The sequence below is a fragment of the Peromyscus leucopus genome, chromosome 12 (assembly GCF_004664715.2).
Source record: "Peromyscus leucopus breed LL Stock chromosome 12, UCI_PerLeu_2.1, whole genome shotgun sequence".
NCBI lineage: Eukaryota > Metazoa > Chordata > Mammalia > Rodentia > Cricetidae > Peromyscus > Peromyscus leucopus.
Genome location: NC_051073.1, coordinates 64,059,325 through 64,073,073, shown reverse-complemented (window position 1 = coordinate 64,073,073; position 13,749 = coordinate 64,059,325). Strand labels below are relative to the sequence as shown.

Here is a 13,749-nt window from a genome sequence, read left to right as displayed (position 1 = left end):
TGAGGAATGACATTGGAGATTTTCCTCTGACTGCACACATCAATACCCACACATACACACACTCAATCATTTGTAGTGCGTGTCATTCATTTTTAGTGTGATAAAATATATGTATATAATAAAATTAAAATGGTAGTCATTTCCACAGCGTATATTTTAGGCGCATTATATTCAGTGTTACCACAAGCCATTTCCAAAACTGTTTTCATCATCACAGATGAATCCACACTACTACTAGCTCTTGATAACTTGAGTCTTCTTTCAGTCTTACAAATTTGATTCATCTAAATAATTCATGTAAGTGGAACCAAGCAACATGTCTTCTTTTGTGACTGACATTTCACAGCATTGTTTTCAAGGTTCACGTATGGGTTAGTATATATTAATCTTCACTCATCTTTTTCACTAATACTTGTGTGTGTGTGTGTGTGTGTGTGTGTGTGTGTGTGTGTGTGTGCGCGCGCGCGCGCGCGCGCGCTCTTCACACTTTGAAACCACAGTTTATTAGCCCCTATGTGTCACTTACATTGTTTCCAGCTTCCGTGGTAACCACTGACGTTCATGTGTCTGTTGAAGTGCTTGCTGTGAGCCAGTTATTTAGGAAATAGACAGGAGTGGAGGTCCAAGACCGTATGTAACTTGTTTGTGTGTTGGCTTCGTGAGTGACCACCAGAGTACTTTACAGTCACTGCCAGTTGCTTAGGAGAGCCCCGGAGTATCTTGTAGTTGAATTGTTCTAACGACAGCTTCTGTTGGGCTCCTTTCCATTTATTACGTTTACATTTAGAATGTATTTTCCTACGCAAGTAACTTGAAAATAATAATTCTCTGAATTTACAGTCCATGCATATGTTGCCCTGTGCCCTGAAATCCGCTGCCTAACGTGGTGAAACGCATGTGCTTCTCGTCCTACCCCGTCTCTCTTCAGTGTCCCCAGATTACTGCCTTCCTGAATTTTATTAGCCACGTTTTCTTTCATATAGATGTATATATACACTTGTATTTCCTAAACATTTTGTTTAATTTCCCATTTTTGATAAGAAAAATAACTCTATAAACTCCATAAAAGAGTTAGCAAAATTGGATAATGCTGGCTACTATATATATGTAGAACGTATTCTTTCAAGTTTTGAGTAGGCCAGCACCTAAGAATATTGATATAATATTATGTTAAATAATTCTTAAAATTCATCTTAACATAAGATTTAGCTCTCACGGCTATTATAACCAATTGTTTTCTTTTACGTTTTAAAAAAATATTAAAACTTTTAAATGCTTTTCAGATATACTATATTCTTTTTAAGAGTAATATCTGTCAGTGGAATTCTATATTTCATCAAATTTAAAAGGATCTACTGCTGGCACTTTCATGATCTTACCATAAGATAGATGTGAATGATTTTCACATAACTGTGCCAACAGTTGTGAAAATTATCAATGGGGAGATACAATCCAGAGAGTTTTTATGTGTAGAAGAAGGTAAATGCATCCATCTTAAAATTCATTTTGTAAAGTAATAAACAAGGCTGGGCATGATGCTACAGGCCTTTAATCACAAGCACTTGGGAGGCAAAGGCAAGCAGATCTCTGAATTTACGGCCATAAGAATTACATAGTGAGACCTTCTCTTTAAAAAAACAAAGTAGTAAACACTCAGAAAAAAAAATTCTTTTGTATTTTGGATAATAAAATTCAGGAAAGCTGCTCTTGTTTGGAGATGGACTGTGATGCCCGAATGGGCTCAGATCATGGTCCTGAGTAATTCCCACTCTTTGGCCTCCCAAGCAGCTAGGACTACAGGTGCATGTAGTCATGTCCAATTGTTAAAGATGCTTAATTATTTCAAATAAAAAGTTTGGAGATGGGTATTTTCCAGGATGGCAGGGCAACCCATAGCGCCTCTGAGGTCTCTGATTTCACCTCCATAATTGCAGTATATCTAAACCAATAAGGAGATTTCATTATGTTCATTGATGGTCAAGTGGGTGATATGAGAATGGAGGATAGGAATGTGTTCCGTCTTGTTAAGGTCTTTTTCTGTGGAAAAGGACGGAACATTTTCTTTTCCTTCGTCAGAGGACCTCTCCTTAGCAAAAGGGAGTGGTTTGGACTTACAGTTGAATGGTTGGTGTCTTTGCAGCTTAAGGAAATGCTCCACTCCAAGCGACAGAGATAGCCGCTTTGTGTAGCTAAGAAGTAATGGCTATGGTGACTCTCAAACAATAGTATGCACAAATTTTCTTGACAGACTACATATATTAGTTTATATGTAGTTTAATATAATACTTTATATTAGTTTTGATATTTTCATTCTTTGAATATTTATAAAATGTGTTTTGTTTGCTTGATTTTTACCATTGATTTTTTTTTAATTTTATATAAAATTATATTTTTTTCCCTTCTATTTCTCTTTTTCTTGTAATTTTGGGAAACCTTTTATGTAACATTTAGGTTTTGTTTTGTTTGATTTTTTTTTTTTTTCCATTTAACTTTGTGTGTTGGTTGGTAATAGTAACACATGCCTATAATCCCCATACTCAGGAGACTGGGTAAGGTCGCGATGAATTTGAGGCCAGATAGTTGAAGGTCAGCCAGGGCGCCATCGTAGGGCCTCATCCCTCAGAGGTGTCATCAGTAGGATGCGCTTCTGGGGAGAATGTTCAAGTTCTACATGACATTTCATTTATTGTAGGTATTTCATTTCTTTTTCTTCATTTTTAGGGAACCTAGAAAAGTTGTTCTTCATCGTGGCTCAACAGGACTTGGTTTCAACATTGTAGGAGGTGAGGATGGAGAAGGAATATTTATCTCCTTCATCCTGGCTGGAGGACCCGCTGATCTCAGTGGAGAGCTCAGAAAAGGAGATCGTATTATATCGGTAGGACCTGATGATTAGATGTTTTTATTGTCTTTACTGTTACCTGTTAATCATTTAAAAAATGAATTTTAAAAATAACTTAAAATATATTTCTGATACGCATTGTAGAGTTCAGTCTTGTTTGGTTTTTTTGTTTTGTTTTGTTGTTTGTTTGTTGTTGTTGTTTTTAAACCAAACTGACACTTTCCGCATCTAACAGTTTATTGTGATATAATGATTACCATTATTTATGGCACTTGGCTGAACCTAGGGCCTCTCATCTACACATCTGCTCCACCACTGAGCTACATCCCAGATGGGATACAGTTATTAATTAGTAATTCTTACAGATTTCTGTCTCATATCTTTGCTTTTTATTTACACTACAATATTCTCCAATTTTTTAAAACTTTTTCTTCAGTACTGATTTTTTAAACTATGTTTCATTCACCTCCTTTTCTCATAATTTCACTGAATAGAGAACTTGTCAGCATTTTTTTTCTCTTTCGGCACTTCTTTAAATTATTGGGTATGAGTGGTAGTGAGCACACATGCTGTGAGTGGAGGTCAAAGGAAGTCTCCCTTAGTCAGCTCTCTTCCACCATGGCTTTAGGAGTTCAACTTCAGGTTCACAGGCTTGCATGGCAGTGCTGTTACTTACTGTTCTGCCTGCCGTCTTGCGTCTCCTCTGTCAGTTTTGGGAGTTCTGTCTGTCAGTATCCCTTCAGAATTCCCCTGTGTTTGTCAAACTGTGTGATACTATTCCACGAATAATGAGATGGTCTGTCTTTCATCTTTCCCTGTCTTTAAGTTTCATCTTGGAAACTTGCTGTGACTTATGTTCAAGTTTCCTATTTCTTACTTTTACTAATTTTCCTATACTACTAAGTCTTTCAAAGAAAATCTCTGATCATTTTTTTCCCTAGCAATTCCATTTGGTTCATTTTTTGATAGTTATTATACCTTTGCTCAAACTCTCCAAACTCATCATCCACATCAGCTGTCTCTACAGCTGTTAGCATTTTCATCATCATGATTCTATCATAATAATCATTATTATTTTTAGTAACAAGGTCTCATTAAAGCCCTGGTTGGCCCGCTACCCTCCATAGTGTAGTCCAGCATGGCCAGCAACTCTTGGATATCCTTTTGCCTCTGCTTCTTAGTACTAAGATCCAGGCATGTGCCACCACAGCCACCTAACTTCTCTTAGTCTTCCATCTTTGCTTGTCTTATGATCTTAACTATCATGAGACGTTTTGGATAAAATAACACACAAGATGATTGCTGCTAAGCCTGAGTTCACTTCCTGGAACCCACGGGGTGGAAAGAGAGACCCAGCTGTAGTTGTGCTTTGACCTTACCCCCTCCTCCTCTTCCTCCTCTCTCTTCTCAGGGAGGAGTGGGCATGGAAACTGGGGGCGGGGGGAGTCTGAGGGGTCTACCCCACCTCCCCCCCTCCTCTCTTGTTCTCATTGAATAACCAGATTTTGTTTAGAGCATGAAGTAAACACTATATGTTATTATTCTGTAACAGAATGATTTGTATGTTGGGGATTGATCCTAGGGGAATGATTCGTGTTTAAGGCTTCCAGAATCAAGTTGTACGCACATGATCTGTAATTGAACTATATTTTGTTAGAGCTTCAGTTTAATTTAGTGGGAGTTTTTGGTTGGTTGTTTTTTGTTTTGTTTTGTTGGTTTTTGGTTGGTGGTTAGTGGTTGATTGGTTTTTAAGAGTAGGATCAAGCAAGCATTTTTTGAGGACTGGACAGCTGAGCTGCCAACTTGCAAAACTACTTTATAACTCAGCTCCCAACTTTTCAAGGTGCTGTAGTCCTTTTTGTTCTCTGAATGTCCGTCCTGTGTTTGTTCTTTACCTTGGGAATATCTGTTTCCCATTCTGTACTCTCTTCTGTCTGCACTGACTTGGAGGACTTTGTTTGACCTCTCTTGGTTCACTTCTGTTCCCAAGCAACTAAAAGTAAAGAGTTCCTTTTGTTAATTTTTAACAGATTTTCAGTGTCAGTTTTTAGTACTTTGACCACATTGAATATTATCATGATCTACATTTAGTAGGCTACTGTCTTAGTTTGGGTTTTTATTGTTGTGAAGAGACACCTGACCATGGCAGCTCTTAAAAGGAAAGGAAAACATTTAATGGAGGTGGCTCACTTACAGTTTCAGAGGTTAGTCCATTATCATCATGGTGGGGAGCGTGCTGGGATGCAGGCAGACGTGGTGCTGGCTACATCATGGCTTGCAGGCAACCAGAAGTCAGCTGAGACACTGGGCGATATCCTGAGCATAGGAAACCTCAAAGCCTACCCCCACAGTGACATACACAAGGCCATACTCACTCCAACAAAGCCACATGTCCTAATAGGCCGCCCACTATGAGATTATGGGGGCCAGTTACATTCAAACTAGCACAGCTCCTATCTTGTATTTGGAAGTACCCTCTACAATTAAGAAATGAGTAAGTCTGTCTTAATGCTCATGTTTCAGTCCCCAAACACTCCGTCAAGATCCATTGTAATGAGGTTAACAGGTTGGGCATCTAGATTTGTCTTGTGGCTTCCTGGAAATTTTGTTTTCCCCAGTCTACAAGAAACCAGATGTTGAGTAGTTTTCTTTAGTGGCTTCTTCTTATTTCCATCTGTTCCTCCTTCCTTCACCACTCGGTCAAGGATGAGAGCAACCATAAGTGTCTTCTTGTCACTTTTGGACACTGTTTAATTTTGTCTTTTATTACATTGACTTTTTTGTTTTCTTCAAGGGGCAAACCTCAAAGGGCAGAGGGAGGATATGGAAGGACGGGGAGACGGGTGGAATTGGGGTGCATGATATGAAAGTCACAAAGAATCAATAAAAAGATTTTTTTTTAAAGTGCCCAGTAGAACTCTCGGGCCTGGATAATAGAGATGGTATGTATATTCTTTAAGGAGTTTCATGGGTGTATATAGTTGCCAGATATTTCCATCTTAATTAGTCATAGAGTTTTTTGTTTTGTTTTATATTTGTGAAGTTATACTGTAGTTTAGTCTTTTAAAAATAAGTTATAGTGTGATAAGGATAAATTGGTGGTGTCATTAAACAAATTAGCTAGTTAGGAAAATAAAATTAGCTTAGGACCTTCACTTCACACCTCTGTCAAAGTACATTTTCAGGTGGCATAGGGTTTGGTGTGAAAAACTCAGACCATAATAGATAATTTTAAGTTGCCAGTGTGAGACCAGCTTATGTGGGTCACTGACACACAATGTTGCCAAAATATGTTAGGCCAGCAGCACAGCCAAGACAACTCCAGAGAGTTCAAGGCTCCTCCTGGTTATGTTTAAAGACAGCATTGTTTGACAATATACATCAGTAACATTGATATGTAAATGTTTACTAGTTTTCTGTAGGGAAATGCAATGAAAGCAAAGGAGAAAAATACTTAGGAGCAAGAGGAAAATGTGCAAAAAGATCTTCAAAACTGAACACGACCTAAAAACTCTAGGAAAAACATTTAAGTACCTCATTAGATAAAATTCACAAGCACAAATAATAAGAATATAGAGTTTAAAACAAAAGTGGTTACTAAATATATATGTGTGTGTGTGTGTGCTTATATACTTATATATGCTTATATACTTAAAATAATAGGTATTTGTTACATACATTACTGTTCATAAATTTGTAAAAGATATAAACCGAAAATAAGAAAAATGAATGCTGGCTCTGAGCTGGCAAGAAAGGACAAACACTAAATCACTATTCAAAGGTTTGGATTGTAATTTGTGATAGAGCATGTACTTAGCATTCGTAAAGTCATGGATTTGATCCTAATACTAATATAAATATATATTTTATGGTATATGGATTATATATGTGGAGCAAGAAAGAGAAATCAAAAGTCCAAGACTAGACAGTTTCACTGACAATCTTTCAAAAGATTAAGAAACTCCTGAAAATCAGAATAATTGTAATATTTTCCCAACTCAGTCTGTGAGGCAGACAGAACAAGAAAGCTACATTGTTTGTGAGTGTAGACGTTTAGACCCTCAACAGAGTAGTAGAGTGTATCTAGAAACACAGTCATGCATTGTAGCCAAGAGGACTTGATCCAGGGAAGGCGTGGTGGTTCTACAGGGTAGAACCAGTTAGAAACCATTCTGATCAAGTATTATTATTAGTTGGGTAGCCAGCCTTCTGAAATCCTTCAAGGATATGCTTGACTTTCTCCTCTTGCTGATAAAGTATTCTTAGTGAATGAAATTGTTTAAAATAATCATGTGTTGTTTTACTGTATAATGTATTTAAACAATGAAGTACTGCAACTAACCTGTGCCTACTCACATAATAAACAGGCCATTGATTTCTAATCAAAGACTTTGTTTTCTTACATTAGTATTTGATTTTATTTATAGGTGAACAGTGTTGACCTCAGAGCTGCAAGTCATGAGCAAGCAGCAGCCGCATTAAAAAATGCAGGCCAAGCTGTCACTATCGTTGCACAATATCGACCTGAAGGTAATGCAATTCTTGTTGCCTGTTACTGTTGCATGTTCTTAATTTTACATTCTTCTTCTTGATAATGTTTAGCTTTTTTGCCTTTATTGTTTTTGGAGACTGGCTTTCATATAGCCTTGTTTGTCCTTGAACTCAATGTGATTCTGAGGATAACCTTGAAATGATCCTTCTGCCACTACCTCCCAGATACCAGAGTTATGGTTGAATGCCACCATGCCTGTCTTCATACTGTGCTGGCAATCACGCCACAGGCTTTATTCATGCTAGTCAAGCACCTGCCAACTGAACTACATCCCCAGCCCATAGTAATGTCTCATTTCTAATCTTAACTCTTTTATATTTTGTTTTAATTTACTAATCCAGCATTTGTTCATTCTAAACCAATTCATTTTCCAAGTCAGAAGTGTTTTTTCATTAGGGTAAGGGACACTTCATCTGCTAACTCTTTTGAGATTGTACCATTATTTGGATTAATTTTCAAGTTTCTTTTAATCTGACTTCCTATTTAATACATCTTAATATCACTTTTACTAAGTCATTGATTTGAAAGATTAATAAAAACCATAAGTAAAAATAGTAATGCTGCTAAAGAAAATGAAGTTACTCAAGAGTTTTTTATTGAATTAGATTATACTTATTAATATAATATTTTCTAGTAGCATTTGTTGTTTAAAATAGAAGAATGAAGTTTGTATTATATTGTGTTTGTAGACAATAAAGCATCATGACATAGTTTGACTAGATTCCTAAGGGAAGAAAATAATAATGGAAAATGTGAGGTAATATCCTAGTAAACATGTATAAAACTCTAGTAGGCATCAACATTACCAGTTCACTAGTAAAACCTCAGTGGAGTTGATCAGTTTGGACACCCAGAAGAATACATAGTAGCATACTTGTTGATGTTCATAAACGATATGATGAGGAAGGAAAAGTGAAGTCGCTGAAGGAGCTAGATTAAATAATTTATAATTTAAGCATTAAATGAAAACTCTATAATTTAAGCATCTAAAAGAAATACAATTACCAGCTATTATATTTACTCTTATTTTCCTGGTCCAACAAGATTCAACTCAGAGTAATATGTAGTTTAAAAGTAGCTAATCTGAGCATTCGTATGAAGGTGTTATAAACAGCAGAAAGTAGCAGCAGAGCTCTGCAACAGTGACAGGTGACGTGTGACATGAAAGGTAACCTCAGCTTCCATAACAGTTTATGCATCCACTCTGAAAAAAACTACAAAGTAGAAGTCTAAGAGCCGGGAGAGAGAATAAGGTAAGCTAACAAAACCCAGAGACGCTGCAGCAATTCATTGGGGAGCATAGGACAGAAGCAAACAAAGTAAGACAGAGCCAGAGAAAGCTAAAAATAGGCTATGGCGGTGCTGTCAAAGGAAAACAAGTGTGTGCGCGCAACATATCCATCGTTAGCAGGTTGTACTTGCATGTTTATGTAGTGTGTGTGTGTGTGTGTGAGAGAGAGAGAGACAATAATAATGAAAGGAGGACATCAGTTAGAGAAAGTGAAGGAATGTGAGAGGGGTTGGAGGGAGAAAAGGAAAGGGGGAGTGATATTTATATTTTAATTTAATTATTTAAAAATCCTTTAGAAAGTAAATGTTTGAAATTTCAATTCAATACATTCATAAGAACTTTCTACTAGCCAGACAGTGGCGGCGCACGCTTTTAATCCCAGCACTAGGGAGGTAGAGCCAAGCAGATCTCTGTGAGTTCGAGGCCAGCCTGGGCTACAGAGTGAGATCCAGGACAGGCTCCAAAGCTACACAGAGAAACCCTGTCTCGGAAAAAAAAAGAAGAAGAACTTTTCTGCTAACAGGAAGGATTGTTATAGTGGAACAGAACACATATAGTCTTGTTTTTTTTTTTTTTTTTTTATGACCACCGATTTTTACAAAACTAAGTCTAGCACATGCCCCATATCGAATAGGTGTACTTGCTGCTCATAGTGTTTCTCCAGAGTTACTGAATGTGCCCAGAAATTTTCCTCTTTGTTCTCTTTTATGGTATTTGTACTTGTTTTATTTTGGTTTTTTTGTGATTTCTGAGCTTCTCTTTAAATGATCTTTCAGATTGATCCTCTTTTCTTTTTGGGGGCGGTGTGAGGGGTCTGGTGACGATCAGTACCATTCTAGTCTTAATTTAAGAGGAAAATTTTGAAGCCGGGCACTGGTGGCACACACCTTTAATAATCCCATCACTCCAGAGGTAGAGGCAGGCTACAGAGCAAGTTCCAAGACAACCAGGGCTACACAGAGAGTTCCTGTCTCGAATAAGAACAAAAACAGGGGGGGAAAGTTTTGAATAAAAGAATTTTCTTAAATACTAGTATTTAGTATGTGATTCCTATTTCAGTGGTTTCCTTATAGATTGCTCTTGTATATGTTTATAATTTCCAAAATTTTTCTGAATACCAGATTTGTGGATCCTAAAATGGGGAGGGGGCTTTAAACATTATCTCTCCTCAAATAAGCATGCACATGCTAGTTAGATGTTTTCAAATAACTCTAATATGCCACATGAGATAAAATATGCTCTAGTCCTTAGTCTTGAAATGTTGGAGAACATCTCCTGTGTGGCGCACAGTCTGTTCTCTCCCGGTAGCAGTTCTGTCAGAGAGCATGTGTGGTCTCTAGAAGGGTCACATGACCAAGAAGGGAGACCAGACCCTCCCCATGAAGCAGGAGAAAGCAGTCACAGGGTGGATGGAAGGTGGCGATGGGAGGACAGGTGGGGACCGATGGAAAGGAAAGCAGAGGACAGCAGTTTTGATGAGGTAAATGAAGCGTACCGTTTTAAAGTAACATTGGGAAGTGTGTTGAAGAGTGTTTGGGTCATAAAGACAAATGTTACAAAGAATTCTTAGTAGTAAGGACCATAAACTTGTGATTTGTTGTTTTTATATTTAAGAAATTGTTAGTAATCATCCGAGTTCCCCAATCTTAAATGTTTAATGTCTGAGACGGTTGCTGCTCTGTAGTAATTGGTTGCTTCTCAGGAAAGAACTCTCCAACCTCATTGTAAAATGTAATCTGCTCTTTTGGTAGAAAGTTTTCAACTTTCTAAAATGCTGAATGCTTAAAATTGCCCAAGGTTTCTCATAATCAGATTGTCAAGGTGAAAACTAGTAATGTCAGCTACATAAAGTGTAATGTGCATATTGTTAAATATTGTAGAGTTGTTAGAGTAGTAAAGTTGTAGACCCAATATGAAGAGAAGAGCGTGACTTAGAGCTAGCACAGCACAGAAGTCACTTCCCTTCAAGAGCAGTCGTCTGTTCTTAGGGGATTTTACCAACTAATTGTTAAAGATGGATACACTTTTACTAAAAGGAAAATGTAGCTGGGCATAGTTGTGTGCCTCTGTAGTCCTAGGCACTGTGGAGGTAAAGAGAAGAATCAGGAATTCAAGACTGTCCTCTACATAGTGAGTTTGAGGCCTTTTCATCTACCTTGTCTCAAAAAAGAAAAACAGAAGCCGGGCAGTGGTGGCACACGCCTTTAATCCCAGCACTTGGCAGGTGGATCTCTGAGTTTGAGGACAGCCTGGTCTACAGATAGAGTTCCAGGGCAGCCAAGGCTACACAGAGAAACTGTCTCAAAAAAAATGAAGAAAGAAAGAAAGAAGGAAGGAAGGAAGGAAGGAAGGGAAAGAAAGAGAAAGAAAGAAAGAAAAATAAAAACAGTAAATAAATGAAACTATAAGAATAAACAATGCTAAAATGTTTTTCAAACAACAAAGATAATAAAGCATAGGAGTAGCTGGAGTGATCATGCCTGCTGTAGGCATACTGCTTGGAAAGTTGAGGAGGAAGATGGCAAGTTTGAGGTCAGCCTAGGCTACATACTGAGATTGTCTTTCAAAACAAAACAAGTAACACAAGGAAAACTCAGACAGGTGAGATGGCTCCATGAGGTCAAGCACTGTGGAAACCTGACTGTCCAAATTTAATCCAGAACCCAGCTGAAGGAGAGAGCCCAGTCCTGAAAGTTGTCCTCTGACCTTCACACATGCCATGGCGTGTGCACACCCACATGCACTCGTAATAGTAATCAATACAGGAATTTTTAAAATCAAAAGTATAGAACCAGTGGAACTCCTAGGAAATGCAAAAATGAAATGGCACGTTTAATGCTGAATGTCCCAGAACTTCTGTGCCCCTTCCTTCAAAATAATTAGGAGAGCAAAAATTAAAATTTATTAACAGATCTACAACGGAACTAGGTGGAACTTTCCATGAGTCACAAAATAAAAACTGATCTAAGCAAGCTATGAACACTACTGAACCCCTCTGATACCACTGACTGTACCGGGCAAAGCAATAGGGAAAGCTCCTATTGAGTGAGTAGTAGCAAGTGAAGTAGGACGGTGTACTAGTAGCAGGGAGAGGTTTTGTGCAGTCTTTGTATTGAGTACAGTGAGTTTGCAGTCACCTGGGAAGGGCTGCAGTAGTTGGCCCATGACAACCTGCTCTAACTCACTTTGAATTCAAAACCCCACACTTGGAAAAAAAAAAAACACCGGGGATAAAATCCAAATGGAAAAGTAAATTCATGGGGTAAATACAAAAAGCAGTAGGAGAATCCCCACATACTAGATTAGATCTTTGAACACTTGGCAGAAACAGCAAAAGAGGAAGCTCTGGTCTAGAAGGATGAAGTTATTACAGAGCCTCCCCAAAATTTTAGGAAAAGCCAAGCATTTAATCTCTGCATTTATCTCTTTTGAGTTTAAGGCCAGTCTGGGCTACAGGAGACCCTGTCTTTAAAAAAATAAAATAAAAAAGGATTCTGGAAACTAATTTTAGATAAAATTGAACAGATCAAGACCGAATCACATAGAAACCTGCTTGAGAACCGAAAAGAAGAATGAGAATACTGTCTTGACAGGTGTGTGCCAGAGGACACGCCTTTGAACTTACTGACAGCTGCTGTCTCAGGAGTACTCAGAACAGAGTTGGGGTATGCAGAGAACAACCGACCACAGTGACTGCAGAGACTGAAAAACTCACTAAAATAGGAGAAGTTAGACTTCACCAAGACTAGTATTTCCTTAAGGAAGTAGTGAAACTGGGGAGATGTTTGTACATTGAAGCGAGGAGGCTTCCTCTTCCACATCTTGATAAGTCTGCTCCTGACACCATTACACAGAACAGGGCACATTTCGGGCCTAGGGCGGGAAGAAGTGCTGTTATGGTCCACTGGGCATAACCCGTGAGAAGAAGGGCTTCCTGCCAGGTACCGTCCTGTGTGAGTCGTCAGCACCGTCAGGAAGTAGTGAATGCTGATGGGCAGACACTTGTTACATACAGAAACATACTAAAGTGAATGCCCATGGTAAGCCAGTATTTACCATGGTTAAATATAGGAAGGGAAAAGCTAAATATAAACTCTATAATGTTGGATTAGAATTAGAAAATTGGGTATGAACTCAATTTTCAGGTTAGGTAGATGTAAATACAAATATAGATCTAAACATCTTTATATGCATATATAATTATCCATATTTATTACCCCCAATACCACTGAGGGTCCGGACCCAGACACACCCTAGTAGCAATGAGCATGCGTAGTCCCTAGGTCTTGCCTTCTAATGAGGAATACTTCATTAAAAACTGAGGCTGGCTCCCAGAAAGTAAAAGACTCAAGCAATATGGAAACATACTCCAAAAAAAAAAGAAAAGAAAAACAAATCCAAGGTGGAACAAGACACACTGGCCAAATTAACAATTTCTGCTACAAATAAGTGATATGATACTAACTATAACCTACTAAATGAATTAGGAAATCATGAGTCCTTACTACTGTTAGTTAATTGATTAATTAAAATCTTGATAGGCTAGTAAGATGGCTGAGCAGGTAAAGGCACTGTGACCAAGCCTGATGACCTGAGTTCAGTCCCAAATCCACACAACAGAAAGAGAGAACCAATTTCCACAAGTGACCTTTTGACAACTTGTGTCCACACGGGGTCCGTGGAATATGCATACCTTCCCCCAACACACTGAATAGTTGTTTTGTTTGTTTTTAATATAAAGAGTTAAAAGATGTGCACAGTTTCAACAACTCACTTGAAATGGGGGAAGGAACCCATCAGGCAGCCTCCCTCATCAAGTGGCCAGAGACATAAAATCATCAAACTTAACAACAAGACATGAAAATGTAGGTAGATTACCCGGGGGCATCAAAGCTCCTCTGCTGTGATTTTACTGCCAGAGTTGCCCAGCCTCGGTCTGTGGACACTCAGAAAAAACAAAATTAGAAGATACTTCACAGAGTCTTAAAAAGACTATGATAATGTTCTGACTGAGGCAGAGCTTGTGACCAGGTTCACTGTACCAGGGAACTTAATGGTTTTTAA

At 38.1% G+C, this 13,749-nt stretch overlaps 1 protein-coding gene across 23 annotated transcripts in view; it reads left to right on the top strand.

Moving 5' to 3' along the window:
• Positions 1 to 13,749, top strand: part of Dlg1 (discs large MAGUK scaffold protein 1) — a 210,279-nt gene that overhangs the window by 155,141 nt on the left and 41,389 nt on the right. For all 23 annotated transcript variants that reach the window (XM_037209803.1, XM_028894066.2, XM_028894065.2 and 20 more), the window contains 2 exons: positions 2,722 to 2,878; positions 7,270 to 7,372. In XM_037209803.1, the coding sequence (XP_037065698.1) occupies positions 2,722 to 2,878; positions 7,270 to 7,372 (260 nt within the window). The remainder of the gene's footprint in view (positions 1 to 2,721; positions 2,879 to 7,269; positions 7,373 to 13,749) is intronic.